The 15,546-nt window shown below is 43.6% G+C and overlaps 1 protein-coding gene across 2 annotated transcripts in view; it reads left to right on the top strand.

Annotated features, from left to right (window-relative positions):
* LOC143805234 (uncharacterized) overlaps positions 1-15,546 on the top strand; it is a 660,557-nt gene that overhangs the window by 599,191 nt on the left and 45,820 nt on the right. For both annotated transcript variants that reach the window (XM_077284263.1, XM_077284264.1), the window contains exons 60-65: positions 3,680-3,733; positions 3,821-3,838; positions 3,922-3,975; positions 4,063-4,125; positions 4,449-4,614; positions 14,758-14,864. In XM_077284263.1, coding sequence (XP_077140378.1) covers positions 3,680-3,733; positions 3,821-3,838; positions 3,922-3,975; positions 4,063-4,125; positions 4,449-4,614; positions 14,758-14,864 — 462 coding nt within the window. The remainder of the gene's footprint in view (positions 1-3,679; positions 3,734-3,820; positions 3,839-3,921; positions 3,976-4,062; positions 4,126-4,448; positions 4,615-14,757; positions 14,865-15,546) is intronic.

Raw genomic sequence — 15,546 nt, forward strand, 5'->3', positions numbered from 1 at the left:
AGCCTCATTGGAGCGACCAATCAGAGGCATCAAAGATTCCTCTACGGAACCCGCAGATCAGGCGGTTTCGTTTAGACGGTCTAAACTACCTCCCAAGGTATTCACTCCTCATCCTGAATTCAATGAGCTTCTGTCCAGAGAAATTGAGTATTCGACCAGACGTTTTCAAAGAGGCAAGCGCCTTAGCGTTCTATATGCCTTTCCTCCGGATCTCATCGCCAACTGGACGACTTCTCCCTCTGTGGATCCGCCGGTTTCTAGACTTGCCACCAGCACAGTCCTCATGCTGTCCGGTGGGGCGTCTCTGAAAGATTCCATCGATAGGATCATTGAATCCTTTGCGAAGTCGACTTTCAAAGCTGCCGCGTCTTCCCTATGCCCGGCCTTTGCTTCCACTTGGGTTTCAAAGTCTGTATCCGAATGGGCTAAACAACTCCGTTGGGGCATTCAAGCCGGAGCTCCACCAGAATGGCTGGCGGAACTTGCCACCCAGATTACTCACGCCGGGGAATATTTGGTTTCTGCTTCCCTGGACGCCGCGTCTTGTGCCGCTCAGGCATCCAGTAATGTTGTTGCCAGCCGTCGCACCGTTTGGCTCAAGGCCTGGCAGGCAAATTTGTCATCGAAGAAGTCCCTTACCAGCCTGCCTTTTCAAGGATCATGTCTTTTCGGTTCCAAGCTGGACCAAATTATTAAGGACGCCACCGGGGGGCACCAGTTCCCTTCTCTCCCAGTCCAGACCTCGCCGAAGTCCCCCTAGGCGGCAACTTCGGTCTTTTCGTCATTTTTCGTCGTTTCGCAGCATCAGATTTCTTTTCCCAACAGCAGAGGCCAGAGGCACATTAAGAGAAGAAGGTATCCTTGAGACCCACTCCTTCCTGGCGTTCCCGCTACTCCCAAGGTAGATCCTCCAGGTCTAGGACTGGAAGATCCACCTAGGGGGGACTCAGAGTTCTCTGGCCTCTGCCGAGGTATCCAGGATCCTCCTTTGGGCAGAGGCAACGGTCCTGGTGAGATCCGCGGTGCATGTCCCTGGCGTGGACAATTGGGCCGCCGACTTCCTCAGCCACGAGGGCCTCGCGGTAGGGGAATGGTCCTTGCTTCAGGAGGTCTTCCATCAGATTTTTATTCGATGGGGGACTCCGGAAGTGGACCTCCGGCGCCCCGAATGAACAGGAAGGTCCCTCAGGTCATCCCAAGGTCCCACGATCCTCTTGCAGTGGTGTTGACGCTCTGGCCATTCCTTGGTCGCAGTTCATGCTCCCCTATCTGTTTCCACCCCTGCCCTTGTTTCCCAAGCTGTTCAAAAAGATCAAGGCGGAAGGGGTGCCAGTCATTCTAATTGCCCCGGATTGACCCAGGAGATCTTGTTTTGCAGTGATCGTCAATCTTCTCGAGGATGCCCCTGGCGGCTTCCAGACAGACCCGATCTGCAGTCTCAAAGTCCGATCTGCCACCCGAATTCTCGGTCGCTCAGTTTAACGGCGTGGCTGTTGAGACCGCAGTTGTAAGAGCGTCCAGATGGATCGGGTGATTCCCACTTTGATCCAGGCTAGGATGCCTTCTTCTTCAAGGGTCTACTATCATACCTGGAAGGTTTACCCCCGTTGGTGCGAGTCCAACCGCATTTCACCTATGTCCTTTTTTCTTCCTTCCATTTTGAACTTCCTTCAGGCAGGATTGGATGCAGGCCTTGCCCTTAGCTCCCTAAAGGGCCAGGTTTCTGCACTCTCCATCCTCTTCCAGAAGACGTTATGTTCTCGGCCACAGGTCAAGACCTTCCTTCAGGGAGTAGCTCATACCGTTCCTCCGTGCAGGGCTCCTGTGGATTTATGAGATCTTAATCTTGGCTGGAGGTTCTGAGGGGTCCCCCCTTTGAGCCTCTCAGGGAGGTCTCCCTGTCAGTTCTATCTTGGAAGGTGTCTTTTCTTGTGGCCATCACCTCTGTCCGGAGTTTTTTCGAGTTGGCGGCCCTTTCTTGCCGACCTCCTTTCCTGGTTATCCACCAGGACAAGGTGGTACGGAGGCCTCCGCCTTCCTTCCTAAGGTGGTTTCCACCTTCCACCTCAATGAGGACATCGTTCTCCCTTCCTTTTGTCCAGCTCCGACTCATCCTCTGGAGCGATCGTTGAACAAGCCGGACCTCTTCAGGGCGGTAAGGATTTACCTGGCTAGATCGGCCTCTTTCCGGAAGACGGATTCCCTTTTCGTCATTCCCGATGGCATGCGTAGAGGCTTGCCAGCTTCCAAGGCGACTATTGCTCGCTGGATCAGAATGGCGTTTTTGTAGGCTAACTGGGTCAAGAACAGAGTGCCCCCTCCTGGGATTAAGGCTCACTCTACCCGGGCAGTCGGCGCCTCCTGGACGGTGCACTACAGGGCTTCCGCCCTACAATTTTGCAATGTTTACAGAGAAACAGCCGCACACAGGAAACTTGAAGGTTTAAGCAAAAATTATGCTTTTATTTGTGCGTACAGTCATCACCAGGTGCTCAATAGCGTATGAAGAGTTTGACGGACAATAAGTTAGGGTTAACGTTTCAACCAAGGATGGTCTTTGTCAAAACCTCACTTTCATTAAAGGAATAGGGTGTGCCAGGAAGAAAATCAGTCCGGAATGGTCGGAATCTGTAGAGGTCCAGGAGCACTATGTCCGTCTCATTGGTGATGCACTGCATTTATTGAAAGTGAGGTTTTGACTAAGACCATCCTTGGTTGAAACATTAACCCTAACTTATTGTCCGTCAAACTCTTCATACGCTATTGAGCACCTGGTGATGACTGTACGCACAAATAAAAGCATAATTTTTGCATAAACCTTCAAGTTTCATGTGTGCGGCTGTTTCTCTGTAAACATTGTGACTATTCGTTCAGCCTGCACCTTTGGCTCCTTGATACAGAGTGCACCACATTTTTTCAGACTACAGCTTTGCAAAGCGGCAACCTGGTCTTCCATCCACACGTTCGCCAAATTTTACAAGGTACATACCTACGCTTTGGCGGACGCCAGCCTAGGCAGAAAGATCTTGCATGCGGCAGTGGTGAGTCCTCTGACCTGATGGAAGTCTGTTTTTTCTCACCCCAGGGACTGCTTTGGGACGTCCCATGGTTCCTGTGTCCCCCAATGAGGCGATAGAGAAAACAGGATTTTTGGTTGCTTACCGTAAAATCTGTTTCTCGGAGCCTTCATTGGGGGACACAGCACCCTCCCATGTTGTTCAGTTTCTGTGGTTCTATGTTCTATGACTGTTCTCATATTTACAGTTCTCATGTTTGTGATTATTTCAATCTTATTGTTTTTCTCCTACTGCTTTCTCACTAACTGAAGTTCATAATGTCAGTCGGTGGGTTTATACTGCAGAGGAGGAGCTAACTTTTTTGTACATAGTGTCAGCCTCCTAGTGGCAGCACCATACACCCATGGTTCCTGTGTCCCCCAATGAAGGCTCCGAGAAACAGATTTTACGGTAAGCAACAAAAAATCCTGTTTTTGGGGCGACAGGTTCCCTTTAAAAATCTCACTGTTCTAGAGAACTGAGAGAATTTGTAATAGAAAGTGCATTTCATTGTTGCTCATTTTTACAAGCACTAACCACTTAGCAAGATGAGACAACCCCTTTAGGTTATTGAATACCCCAACACTAGCCTAATATGCATGAGTGTTTATGTTTTCCACTAGGGAGTCATGGGGCCACCTGGACCTCAAGGTGTTTCTGGGCCACAAGGTCCTCCGGTAAGTGCAGAAACGATCAGTTTTGGAAACTTTACAATGGACTTCCTATTGCTTATGCTAACACTTTTTTTCTTGTTTTATTTCTAGGGTCCTGAGGGGATGCAGGTAAGAGTAACAATTAAATTCACTATTTTACAGTTTGTTCTCATTTGTAATAATATTTATTTAATAAAAATATATAACTATAGGGTCCAAAAGGCTTCCAAGGAGCAGAAGGACAACCGGGCCTTCCTGGACCCCCAGTAAGTATTGAAAATGTTATCAATTTATGAAGCAGAAATTGTAATTTTTGATTAAACATGAGAATGCGCTATGGTTATATTCATTAGGGTCCTCCAGGTGCATCAGGACCTCCGGGACCTTCTCTTAGCATAAGTGCTCAGAGTCTAAAAGTAAGTACAATATGGCGGGTTTTATCTTGATCTGAGCACCTCTTGTCTCATGTATTTGTAGTAATTTGTATCACTAGAGTTTTCTATGAACTGTGAAGCTCCATTGAACATGTGACATGTGTCCAAACATTGTGACGAGCTCACCATAAAATGTACTTGTTTGACTAGTAATCCCATTTTGCATACATGAGCACCAAAGCTCTGCAGATTTTTACAGACATGCAAATGGTTATTCACAACTAAGTCTCCATTTTGCATTTCTATATATATGAAGTTTGTCATACACTATAATAAAGCCTCACTTTGTTTCTAATTTTCCCTAGCGTCTGCGTCCCAACAGTAGGATATTGAATGACTTAGTCCCATGGGATCTTATTCATCGTTTGGAAGAAGACTTGAAGCTTTTGTCTGATCCACCAAATGGGACCAGGGAAAATCCTGCAAGCACATGTAAAGAGCTGCAGCTTGTCCATCCTCAACTGCCAGACGGTGGGTTGATTTTCGGGCACATCCCTATGACTCTGCAAAAAACAAATACACTGACAAAAGCAAAATTCCTAGCATTGCTTTAATAGAAAATGGCATAATAGTACACAGTGTAAAAAAACAAATGTGGCCAGTAGGGAATCAACATCAAATGTCAAGGATAGGTTGTGCTCTGGATTCAACAAAAAATTTGTAAAAACCCTGGTGAGAAAACAAATTACTGGGAGTTCCATTAACCCCTTTCTGACATTGGACGTACTATCCCGTCGAGGTGGGGTGGGCCCGTATGACCACCGACGGGATAGTACGTCCAGCGCGATTGGCGGCGCTCACGGGGGGAGCACGGCCGGGTGTCAGCTGATTATCACAGCTGACATCCGGCACTATGTGCCAGGAGCGGTCACGGACCGCCCCCGGCACATTAACCCCCAGCACACCGCGATCAAACATGATCGCGGTGTGCCGGCGGTACAGGGAAGCATCGCGCAGGGAGGGGGCTCCCTGCGTGCTTCCCTGAGACCCCCGGAGCAACGCGATGTGATCGCGTTGCTGCGAGGCTCTCTTATCTCCTCCTCGCTGCAGGTGCCCGGATCCAAGATGGCCGCGGCATCCGGGTCCTGCAGGGAGGGAGGTGGCTTACCGAGTGCCTGCTCAGAGCAGGCGCTTGGTAAGCCTGCAGTGCTGTAAGTCAGATCGGTGATCTGACAGAGTGCTGTGCAAACTGTCAGATCACCGATCTGTGATGACAAAGTAAAAAAGTTTAAAAAAAAATTTCCACATGTGTAAAAAAAATAAAATAAAAAAATTACTAAATAAAGAAAAAAATATATATATATTATTCCCATAAATACAATTCTTTATCTAAATAAAAAAAATAAAACAATAAAAGTACACATATTTAGTATCGCCGCATCCGTAACGAACCCACCTATAAAACTATATCACTAGTTAACCCCTTCAGTGAACACCGTAGGAAAAAAAAAAAAAAAAACGAGGCAAAAAACAACGCTTTATTATCATACCGCCGAACAAAAAGTGGAATAACACGCGATCAAAAAGACGGATATAAATAACCATGGTACCGCTGAAAACGTCATCTTGTCCCGCAAAAAACGAGCCGCCATACAGCATCATCAAAGAAAAAAGAAAAAAGTTATAGTCCTCAGAATAAAGCGATGCCAAAATAATTATTTATTCTATAAAATAGTTTTTATCGTATAAAAGCGCCAAAACATAAAAAAATTATATAAATGAGGTATCGCTGTAATCGTACTGACCCGAAGAATAAAACTGCTTTGTCAATTTTACCAAACGTGGAACGGTATAAACGCCTCCCCCAAAAGAAATTCATGAATAGCTGGTTTTTGGTCATTCTGCCTCACAAAAATCGGAATAAAAAGCGATCAAAAACTGTCACGTGTCCGAAAATGTTACCAATAAAAACGTCAACTCATCCCGCAAAAACAAGACCTCATATGACTCTGTGGACCAAAATATGGAAAAATTATAGGTCTCAAAATGTGGAGACGCAAAAACTTTTTTGCTATAAAAAGCGTCTTTTAGTGTGTGACGGCTGCCAATCATAAAAATCCGCTATAAAAAATGCTATAAAAGTAAATCAAACCCCCCTTCATCACCCCCTTAGTTGGGGAAAAATAATAAAATTACAAAAATGTATTTATTTCCATTTTCCCATTAGGGTTAGGGCTAGGGTTACGGTTAGGGCTAGGGTTAGGGCTAGGATTAGGGTTAGGGTTACGGCTAGGGTTAGGGTTAGGGCTGGGGTTAGGGTTGGGGCTAGGGTTGGAGCTAAAGTTAGGGTTGGGGCTAAAGTTAGGGTTGGGGCTAAAGTTAGGGTTAGGGTTTGGATTACATTTACGGTTGGGATTAGGGTTGGGATTAGAGTTAGGGGTGTGTCAGAGTTAGGGGTGTGGTTAGGGTTACCGCTGGGATTAGGGTTAGGGGTGTGTTTGGATTAGGGTTTCAGTTAGAATTGGGGAGTTTCCACTGTTTAGGCACATCAGGGGCTCTCCAAACGCGACATGGCGTCCGATCTCAATTCCAGCCAATTCTGCATTGAAAAAGTAAAACAGTGCTCCTTCCCTTCCGAGCTTTACCGTGCGCCAAAACAGGGGTTTACCCCAACATATGGGGCATCAGCGTACTCGGGACAAATTGGACAACAACTTTTGGGGTCCAAGTTCTCTTGTTACCCTTGGGAAAATATAAATTTGGGGGCTAAAAATCATTTTTGTGGGAAAAAAAAAGATTGTTTATTTTCACGGCTCTGCGTTGTAAACTGTAGTGAAACACTTGGGGGTTCAAAGTTCTCACAACACATCTAGATAAGTTCCTTGGGAGGTCTAGTTTCCAATATGGGGTCACTTGTGGGGGGTTTCTACTGTTTGGGTACATCAGGGGCTCTGCAAATGCAACGTGACGCCTGCAAACCAATCCATCTAAGTCTGCATTCCAAATGGCAGTCCTTCCCTCCCGAGCTCTGCCATGCGCCCAAACAGTGGTTCCCCCCACATATGGGGTATCAGCGTACTCAGGACAAATTGGACAACAACTTTTGGGGTCCAATTTATCCTGTTACCCTTGTGAAAATACAAAACTGGGGGCTAAAAAATCATTTTTGTGAAAAAAAAAAAAGAATTTTTATTTTCACGGCTCTGCGTTATAACCTGTAGTGAAACACTTGAGGAATCAAAGCTCTCAAAACACATCTAGATAAGTTCCTTAGGGGGTCTACTTTCCAAAATGGTGTCACTTGTGGGGGGTTTAATGTTTAGGCACATCAGGGGCTCTCCAAACGCAACATGGCGTCCCATCTCAATTCCAGTCAATTTTGCATTGAAAAGTCAAATGGTGCTCCTTCCCTTCCGAGCTCTGGCATGGGCCCAAACAGTCGTTTACCCCCACATATGGGGTATCGGCGTACTAAGGACAAATTGCACAACAACTTTTGTGGTCTAATTTCTTCTCTTACCCTTGGAAAAATAAAAAATTGGGGGCAAAAAGATAATTTTTGTGAAAAAATATTATTTTTTATTTTTACGGCTCTGCATTATAAACTTCTGTGAAGCACTTGTTGGGTCAAAGTGCTCACCACACATCTAGATAAGTTCCTTAAGGGGTCTACTTTCCAAAATGGTGTAATTTGTGGGGGGTTTCAATGTTCAGGCACATCAGGGGATCTCCAAACGCAACATGGTGTTCCATCTCAATTCCAGTCAATTTTGCATTGAAAAGTCAAATGGCGCTCCTTCCCTTCCGAGCTCTGCGGTGCGCCCAAACAGTGGTTTACCCCCACATATGGGGTATCGGCGTACTCAGGACAAATTGTACAACAACTTTTGGGGTCCATTTTCTCCTGTTACCCTTGGTAAAATAAAACAAATTGGAGCTGAAATAAATTTTGTGTAAAAAAAAAATTTAAATGTTAATTTTTGTTAACAGGAAAGAAATATATCTTGGTACCGTGTTAGCCAGTAGATAGAAAAATATTTAGAATTGAGAGTCCTCAGTGGTTGATACCTTTTAATGGCTAACTGAAAAGATGGTAACAAATTGCAAGCTTTCGAGACTACATACATCTCTTCATCAGGCAAAGACTAAAACAAATTCTGAAGAATCACATATTTATGCACAACATAGTATAGAAGAAAAAAAAAAAAAAAAGGGAGAGGGAGAGGGGAAAAAAAACATGGATAAGCCAGGTGACATGAAGCAGAATTACCATGGGTGATAAACAGTTACGTCCATAAATATTGGGCCAATTCTTAGATAAGGATTGTTTTATTGTCCTGTGATTAGGGTCTGGTTCTGTTGTGATGACCCCACATGGTCTGATGGGCAAGTTCATTAGTTGATGTAAAAAGACATAAATCCGTGTGACACATTCATTCCTGCATTTAGAGTGTCAAAGGTCGTCATCAGTTTATATTCCCAGACTCTCCTGTCTTTCTGCGATTTGAAGTTACCCTTTAATACAAGTAATTTCATGTCCATAATGTTATGATTTGGGAGACAGAAATGTATTGCCACAGGTATATCCATTCTTTTTTCTCTTATTGTATGGCGATGAGAGTTCATCCTTGTTCTCAGTTTCTGCCCTGTCTCCCCTACATACAGACCCCCAGTTGGACATTTAGTACAAATGATTAGGTACACCACATTAGAAGTGACGCAGCTGAAAGTACCTGGTATCTTGTAGTCCTGATGTGAATTGGGGATCTTTATCTTGTTCGTGGTCATTATAAATGGACAGGTTTTACATTTTTTCTTGTTGCAAGGAAAGGTACCTGCAGCTGTTGGAGAGGACAGGGAGCTCTTGACAATGATGCTTCTTAGATTTGGGGGCTGCCTAAAACACAGTAGTGGGGGGTCTGGAAAAATTGCTTGTAGTCGGGCATCTTTTTGCAGTAAAGGTTGTAATTTCCGTGCAGCTCCCCTTAGCGCCTCCAGATTTGGATTGTAGGTAACTACTAGAGGTACCCGGTTATTTTCTTCTTTAGTTTTGTAATGTAGCAGGTGATTCCTTGATATTCTGGTGGCTCTTGTGATCTGATTTTCAATTGTTCTTGGATGGTAGCCCTGATTCAAAAAGGTCTTTCTGAGGCGACCAAGGTGTTCATCTCTATCCATTGGGTTGGATCATATACGATTGTATCTGATGGCTTGGCTGTAGACAATGGAGTTTTTTATGTGTTTTGGATGGAAACTGTCCCATTTAAGGTATGTTGGACGGTCGATTGGCTTCTGATACAGTGATGTCTCTATTTTATTGTTCTGCAGCTTAATGATGGTGTCCAGAAAGTTAATTTCAGTGCAGGAGTAGTTGAGTGTCAAGTTGATGGTGGGATGAAATTGATTAAACTGTTCATGGAACGTCTTTAGCTGTGGCTCAGACTCCGTCCAGATGATTAAAATGTCATCAATGTAGCGGTAGTAGGCCAGAGGCCTGATGGGACATGAGGACAAAAAAGTCGCTTTCAAGCTTGGCCATGAAAAGATTTGCATACTGTGGGGCCATTTTACTTCCCATTGCTGTGCCAGTCTCCTGTAGATAGATCTTCTTGTCAAACTCAAAGTAATTGTGGGTGAGGATGAATTTTATAAGTTTCACCACAGAATTTGCATCAGTCCCTGTGTTTTCCAGGAAGAATTTGCAGGCATTTAATCCATCCTGGTGTGGGATATTGGAGTACAAAGATTCCACATCCATGGTGGCCAGGATGGTTCCTTCTGGTAGAGGACCTATTGCTGATAGTTTATTCAATAGGTCAGTTGTGTCCTGAATGAAGCTGGGTGTGTCCTTTACCAAGGGTTTAAGAACACCCTCTACCCATCCAGATACCTGCTCAGTAAGGGTGCCCACACATGAAATAATTGGTCTTCCTGGATTTCCAGATTTGTGGATTTTGGGAAGCATGTAGAATGTCCCTGTTCTTGGACTTTCTTGTCTGCCTGACGTATCCATAAGAGCCAATGACCTGATACCAGATACTATCTTGTTTAGTTCCTTGTAATAGTCCTGTGTAGGATCCGACTCCAACTTTTTGTAGTAGCGTGTGTCCATAAGTTGTCTGTTTGCTTCCTTCATATAGTCTGGTGTGTTCATCATGACTATTGCACCACCCTTGTCAGCAGGTTTGATGATGATTTCTTTGTTGGTTTTCAGAGACTGTATGGCCTTTCTCTCCTGGGCACTGATGTTGAATGCTTGTGTCCTGTTAGTGTCTATGATGGTGGATTTTATCAAATGTCTGAAGGAGTCTATATAGTTATCCAAATGAGGGTTGCGTCCCGGTGGAGGTGTCCAGTCTGACCTCTTCTTTGTTGTTAGGATCCCTTTTCCTTCAGTCCAGGTGGGTTCTGAATCTTCTGTATCATTGAAATATTCCCTCAGACGCAGTCTCCTGAAAAAATGTTCCATATCACTGCAGAGTTCAGTTTTATCCAGGGCCTTAGTAGGACAAAATGAGAGTCCTCTGGAAAGCACGGACAGCTCAACTTTGTTGGGTTTATAATCTGAGAGATTAATGACACAGTCAATTATCATTTGGATAACTATATAGACTCCTTCAGACATTTGATAAAATCCACACCCTTACTGAGCAGGTATCTGGATGGGTAGAGGGTGTTCTTAAACCCTTGGTAAAGGACACACCCAGCTTCATTCAGGACACAACTGACCTATTGAATAAACTATCAGCAATAGGTCCTCTACCAGAAGGAACCATCCTGGCCACCATGGATGTGGAATCTTTGTACTCCAATATCCCACACCAGGATGGATTAAATGCCTGCAAATTCTTCCTGGAAAACACAGGGACTGATGCAAATTCTGTGGTGAAACTTATAAAATTCATCCTCACCCACAATTACTTTGAGTTTGACAAGAAGATCTATCTACAGGAGACTGGCACAGCAATGGGAAGTAAAATGGCCCCACAGTATGCAAATCTTTTCATGGCCAAGCTTGAAAGCGACTTTTTTGTCCTCATGTCCCATCAGGCCTCTGGCCTACTACCGCTACATTGATGACATTTTAATCATCTGGACGGAGTCTGAGCCACAGCTAAAGACGTTCCATGAACAGTTTAATCAATTTCATCCCACCATCAACTTGACACTCAACTACTCCTGCACTGAAATTAACTTTCTGGACACCATCATTAAGCTGCAGAACAATAAAATAGAGACATCACTGTATCAGAAGCCAATCGACCGTCCAACATACCTTAAATGGGACAGTGTCATGGTTCCCAATGGCAAGGGAACGTAAGAAACATATAAGTAACGAACGAGCTCTCGGGTGATGGAAACTCGAGTTGACCGTGAGCTAAATCTACCACACAACTAACAGTAGCCAGGGAGCATACCTACGGCTTCCTATATGCCACGCGCCAGCCGGAGGACTAACTACGCCTGGTAGAGGAAGAAACAGACCTGGCTTACCTCTAGGGAAATCCCCCAAAAGATGATAGCAGCCCCCCACATGTAATAACGGTGAATTAAGAGGAAAAGACATACACAGTATGAAAGTAGATTTAGCAAAGAGAGGTCCACTTACTAGATAGCAGAAGGATACAAAAGAGGACTTCACGGTCAACTGAAAACCCTTTCAAAAACCATCCTGAAATTACTTTAAGACTCCTGTGTCAACTCATGACACAGGAGTGGCAATTTCAGCCCGCAAGAGCTTCCAGCTACAGAGAATTACAAAAACTGCAAACTGGACAAAAGGTACAAAACAAAAGGACAAAGTCCACTTAGCTGATCAGCAGACTAGTAGCAGGAACATGCAACCGAAGGCTCTGGTTACAATGATGACCGGCAAGGAAATGACTGGAGAGCAAGGCTAAATAGGAAACTCCCAAACACTGATGGAAGCAGGTGAACAGAAGCAGCAAAGTGCAAACAAGTCACCAGTACCACCAGCAACCACCAGGGGAGCCCAAAAAGCGGATACACAACAGGACAGTTTCCATCCAAAACACATAAAAAACTCCATTGTCTACAGCCAAGCCATCAGATACAATCGTATATGTTCCAACCCAATGGATAGAGATGAACACCTTGGTCGCCTCAGAAAGACCTTTTTGAATCAGGGCTACCATCCAAGAACAATTGAAAATCAGATCACAAGAGCCACCAGAATATCAAGGAATCACCTGCTACATTACAAAACTAAAGAAGAAAATAACCGGGTACCTCTAGTAGTTACCTACAATCCAAATCTGGAGGCGCTAAGGGGAGCTGCACGGAAATTACAACCTTTACTGCAAAAAGATGCCCGACTACAAACAATTTTTCCAGACCCCCCACTACTGTGTTTTAGGCAGCCCCCAAATCTAAGAAGCATCATTGTCAAGAGCTCCCTGTCCTCTCCAACAGCTGCAGGTACCTTTCCTTGCAACCAGAAAAAATGTAAAACCTGTCCATTTATAATGACCATGGACAAGATAAAGATCCCCAATTCACATCAGGACTACAAGATACCAGGTACTTTCAGCTGCATCACTTCTAATGTGGTGTACCTAATCATTTGTACTAAATGTCCAACTGGGGGTCTGTATGTAGGGGAGACAGGGCAGAAACTGAGAACAAGGATGAACTCTCATCGCCATACAATAAGAGAAAAAAGAATGGATATACCTGTGGCAATACATTTCTGTCTCCCAAATCATAACATTATGGACATGAAATTACTTGTATTAAAGGGTAACTTCAAATCGCAGAAAGACAGGAGAGTCTGGGAATATAAAGTGATGACGACCTTTGACACTCTAAATGCAGGAATGAATGTGTCACACGGATTTATGTCTTTTTACATCAACTAATGAACTTGCCCATCAGACCATGTGGGGTCATCACAACAGAACCAGACCCTAATCACAGGACAATAAAACAATCCTTATCTAAGAATTGGCCCAATATTTATGGACGTAACTGTTTATCACCCATGGTAATTCTGCTTCATGTCACCTGGCTTATCCATGGTTTTTTTCCCCTCTCCCTCTCCCTTTTTTTTTTTTTTTTTTTCTATACTATGTTGTGCATAAATATGTGATTCTTCAGAATTTGTTTTAGTCTTTGCCTGATGAAGAGACGTATGTAGTCTCGAAAGCTTGCAATTTGTTACCATCTTTTCAGTTAGCCATTAAAAGGTATCAACCACTGAGGACTCTCAATTCTAAAAATTTTTATTTAAACATTCCAAAAATTCCTGTGAAACACCTGAAGGGTTAATAAATTTCTTGAATGTGGTTTTGAGCACCTTGAGGGGTGCAGTTTTTAGAATGGTGTCACACTTGGGTATTTTCTATCATATAGACCCTTTTAAAATGACTTCAAATGAGATGTGGTCCCTAAAAAAAATGGTGTTGTAAAAATGAGAAATTGCTGGTCAACTTTTAACCCTTATAACTCCCTAACAAAAAAAAATTTTGGTTCCTAAATTGTGCTGATGTAAAGTAGACCTGTGGGAAATGTTACCTATTAAGTATTTTGTGTGACATATCTCTGTGATTTAAGGGCATAAAAATTCAAAGTTGGAAAATTGTGAAATTTTCAAAATTTTCGCCAAATTTCCGTTTATCGAAGAAATTTTACCACTATCATGAAGTACAATATGTCACGAGAAAACATTGTCAGAGTCGCCAAGATCCGTTGAAGCGTTCCAGAGTTATAAACTCATAAAGGGACAGTGGTCAGAATTGTAAAAATTAGCCCGGTCATTAACGTGCAAACCACCCTTGGGGGTAAAGGGGTTAATGACTATATAACAATTGACTGCAGCAGCAAAATCCAAAGTCCAACTTTCAAGAGCTTCCTCTTCTTTTTAGCAGCTCATAGACAACCAGGGGAGATCTACTAATTTTTAGACAGTGTTAAGTTAGAATGGAGAGGTTCACTACTAGGACAACCCCTTCTCAATATTAATGTTTTTCCCCGTGAAAATAGAAACACTTACACTCACCTCCAGTGCCGGTTTAGCTGTGTTGGCACTCGCATTACTGAGGTTCACATGAGGTTGTTATGGCACATGAGTCCTGCACCCAATCAGCGCTGGCATCACTGTCTACTCCTTAGGACATATTAATAATCAAGAGGAGCCCTGACTTCCTCTTCATTGCATATACGACAGAAGGCAGGGACAATGGCGCCAGTGCAGATTGAGCACAGGGCTCATGTGCCATAACAACCTCACGTGAACCCCAGTAGTGTGAGTGCCGACAGCTCTGGAGCAACGCCCTCACGGGAGGCGAGTATAAGTGTTTTTACTTTCACGGGGGAAAACATTCAGATCAAGAAGGAGTTGTCCTAGTAGTGGACAACCCCTTTAAAATGCATCACAAGTCAAGTGTTCAATACAGTTTGATAATACGGTGTATCTTTATACTGTATAGTGTCAATTCTCATCACCTAATGGCGTATTTCTACACAATAATTTGCTCCAAATTTTGATGCAATGTGTCGCTTTCAGGCCCCATCATTTTTCCCAAAAAGGCATTGACCACACCACGTAACACATGTAATAAATGTGGTGCAACGCATGTAAATCCGCCCCATGATGTGCTGTTAAAATATTAATATCTTTATTTTGCAGGAAATTAATCTGTTATATTTTAATAGGTTATTACTATATTGACCCAAATCAAGGAAGCCCACAAGACTCTTTTCTTGTATTCTGTAACTTTACAGCTGAAGGGGAAACCTGTGTGCCCGCCCAGCAGAGCCAGGTAAGAAAATAACATGCAATGGTCTTAGATTGTAATATATACAAACATCCCATCTAAAATTAAGTAAATGCTTCCTTCAGCTATGAGAGTATTGTAGTACAAGGCCATACCATAGTAGCAGCTCATACTTTAGTGAGAATCTGTACAGGACTGAGAAACTGAATGGTAGCAATGGTGTGGAGAATTGATCTAAAGGTCTACACATCGTTATCAGCAGAATTATCGCTCAGCTGACGGCTGTTGTGAATTCTGCTCTTGGGATCCCTCCGGTGGTTGTTGGTGGTAGTGCAGTTGTCTTGGGGTTGTAATCCAAGGCAGGTGTTTCTGCTGATTGCAGCTCTATTAGGTATTTAGGTGTGCAGGATCCATGAGTCAATGCCAGTTGTCCATTGTACTTGGAGGGATTGCATCTCTCTCTGGCTCCTCATGCCCTGCTGCCAATTCACCTAAGATAAGTGTCTGTTTTTTTGTCTCTGTGCACACATGCAGTGTGCTTTGCAATTCAGTGCAATTCATTGTGTTTTTGTCCAGCTTAGACTTTGTTTGGATTTTTCAGTCATGCTGGATTCTCAGGAGATGCAGATATACTTTCTATGTCTTTAGTTAGATGTAGTATATTAGTATTATCTGCTGTGGATAATTTTAGGATTTTAATACCTATCCTTTTCTGTTTAGCTAGAAG

This window comes from Ranitomeya variabilis, chromosome 2 (assembly GCF_051348905.1).
Source record: "Ranitomeya variabilis isolate aRanVar5 chromosome 2, aRanVar5.hap1, whole genome shotgun sequence".
Lineage (NCBI taxonomy): Eukaryota > Metazoa > Chordata > Amphibia > Anura > Dendrobatidae > Ranitomeya > Ranitomeya variabilis.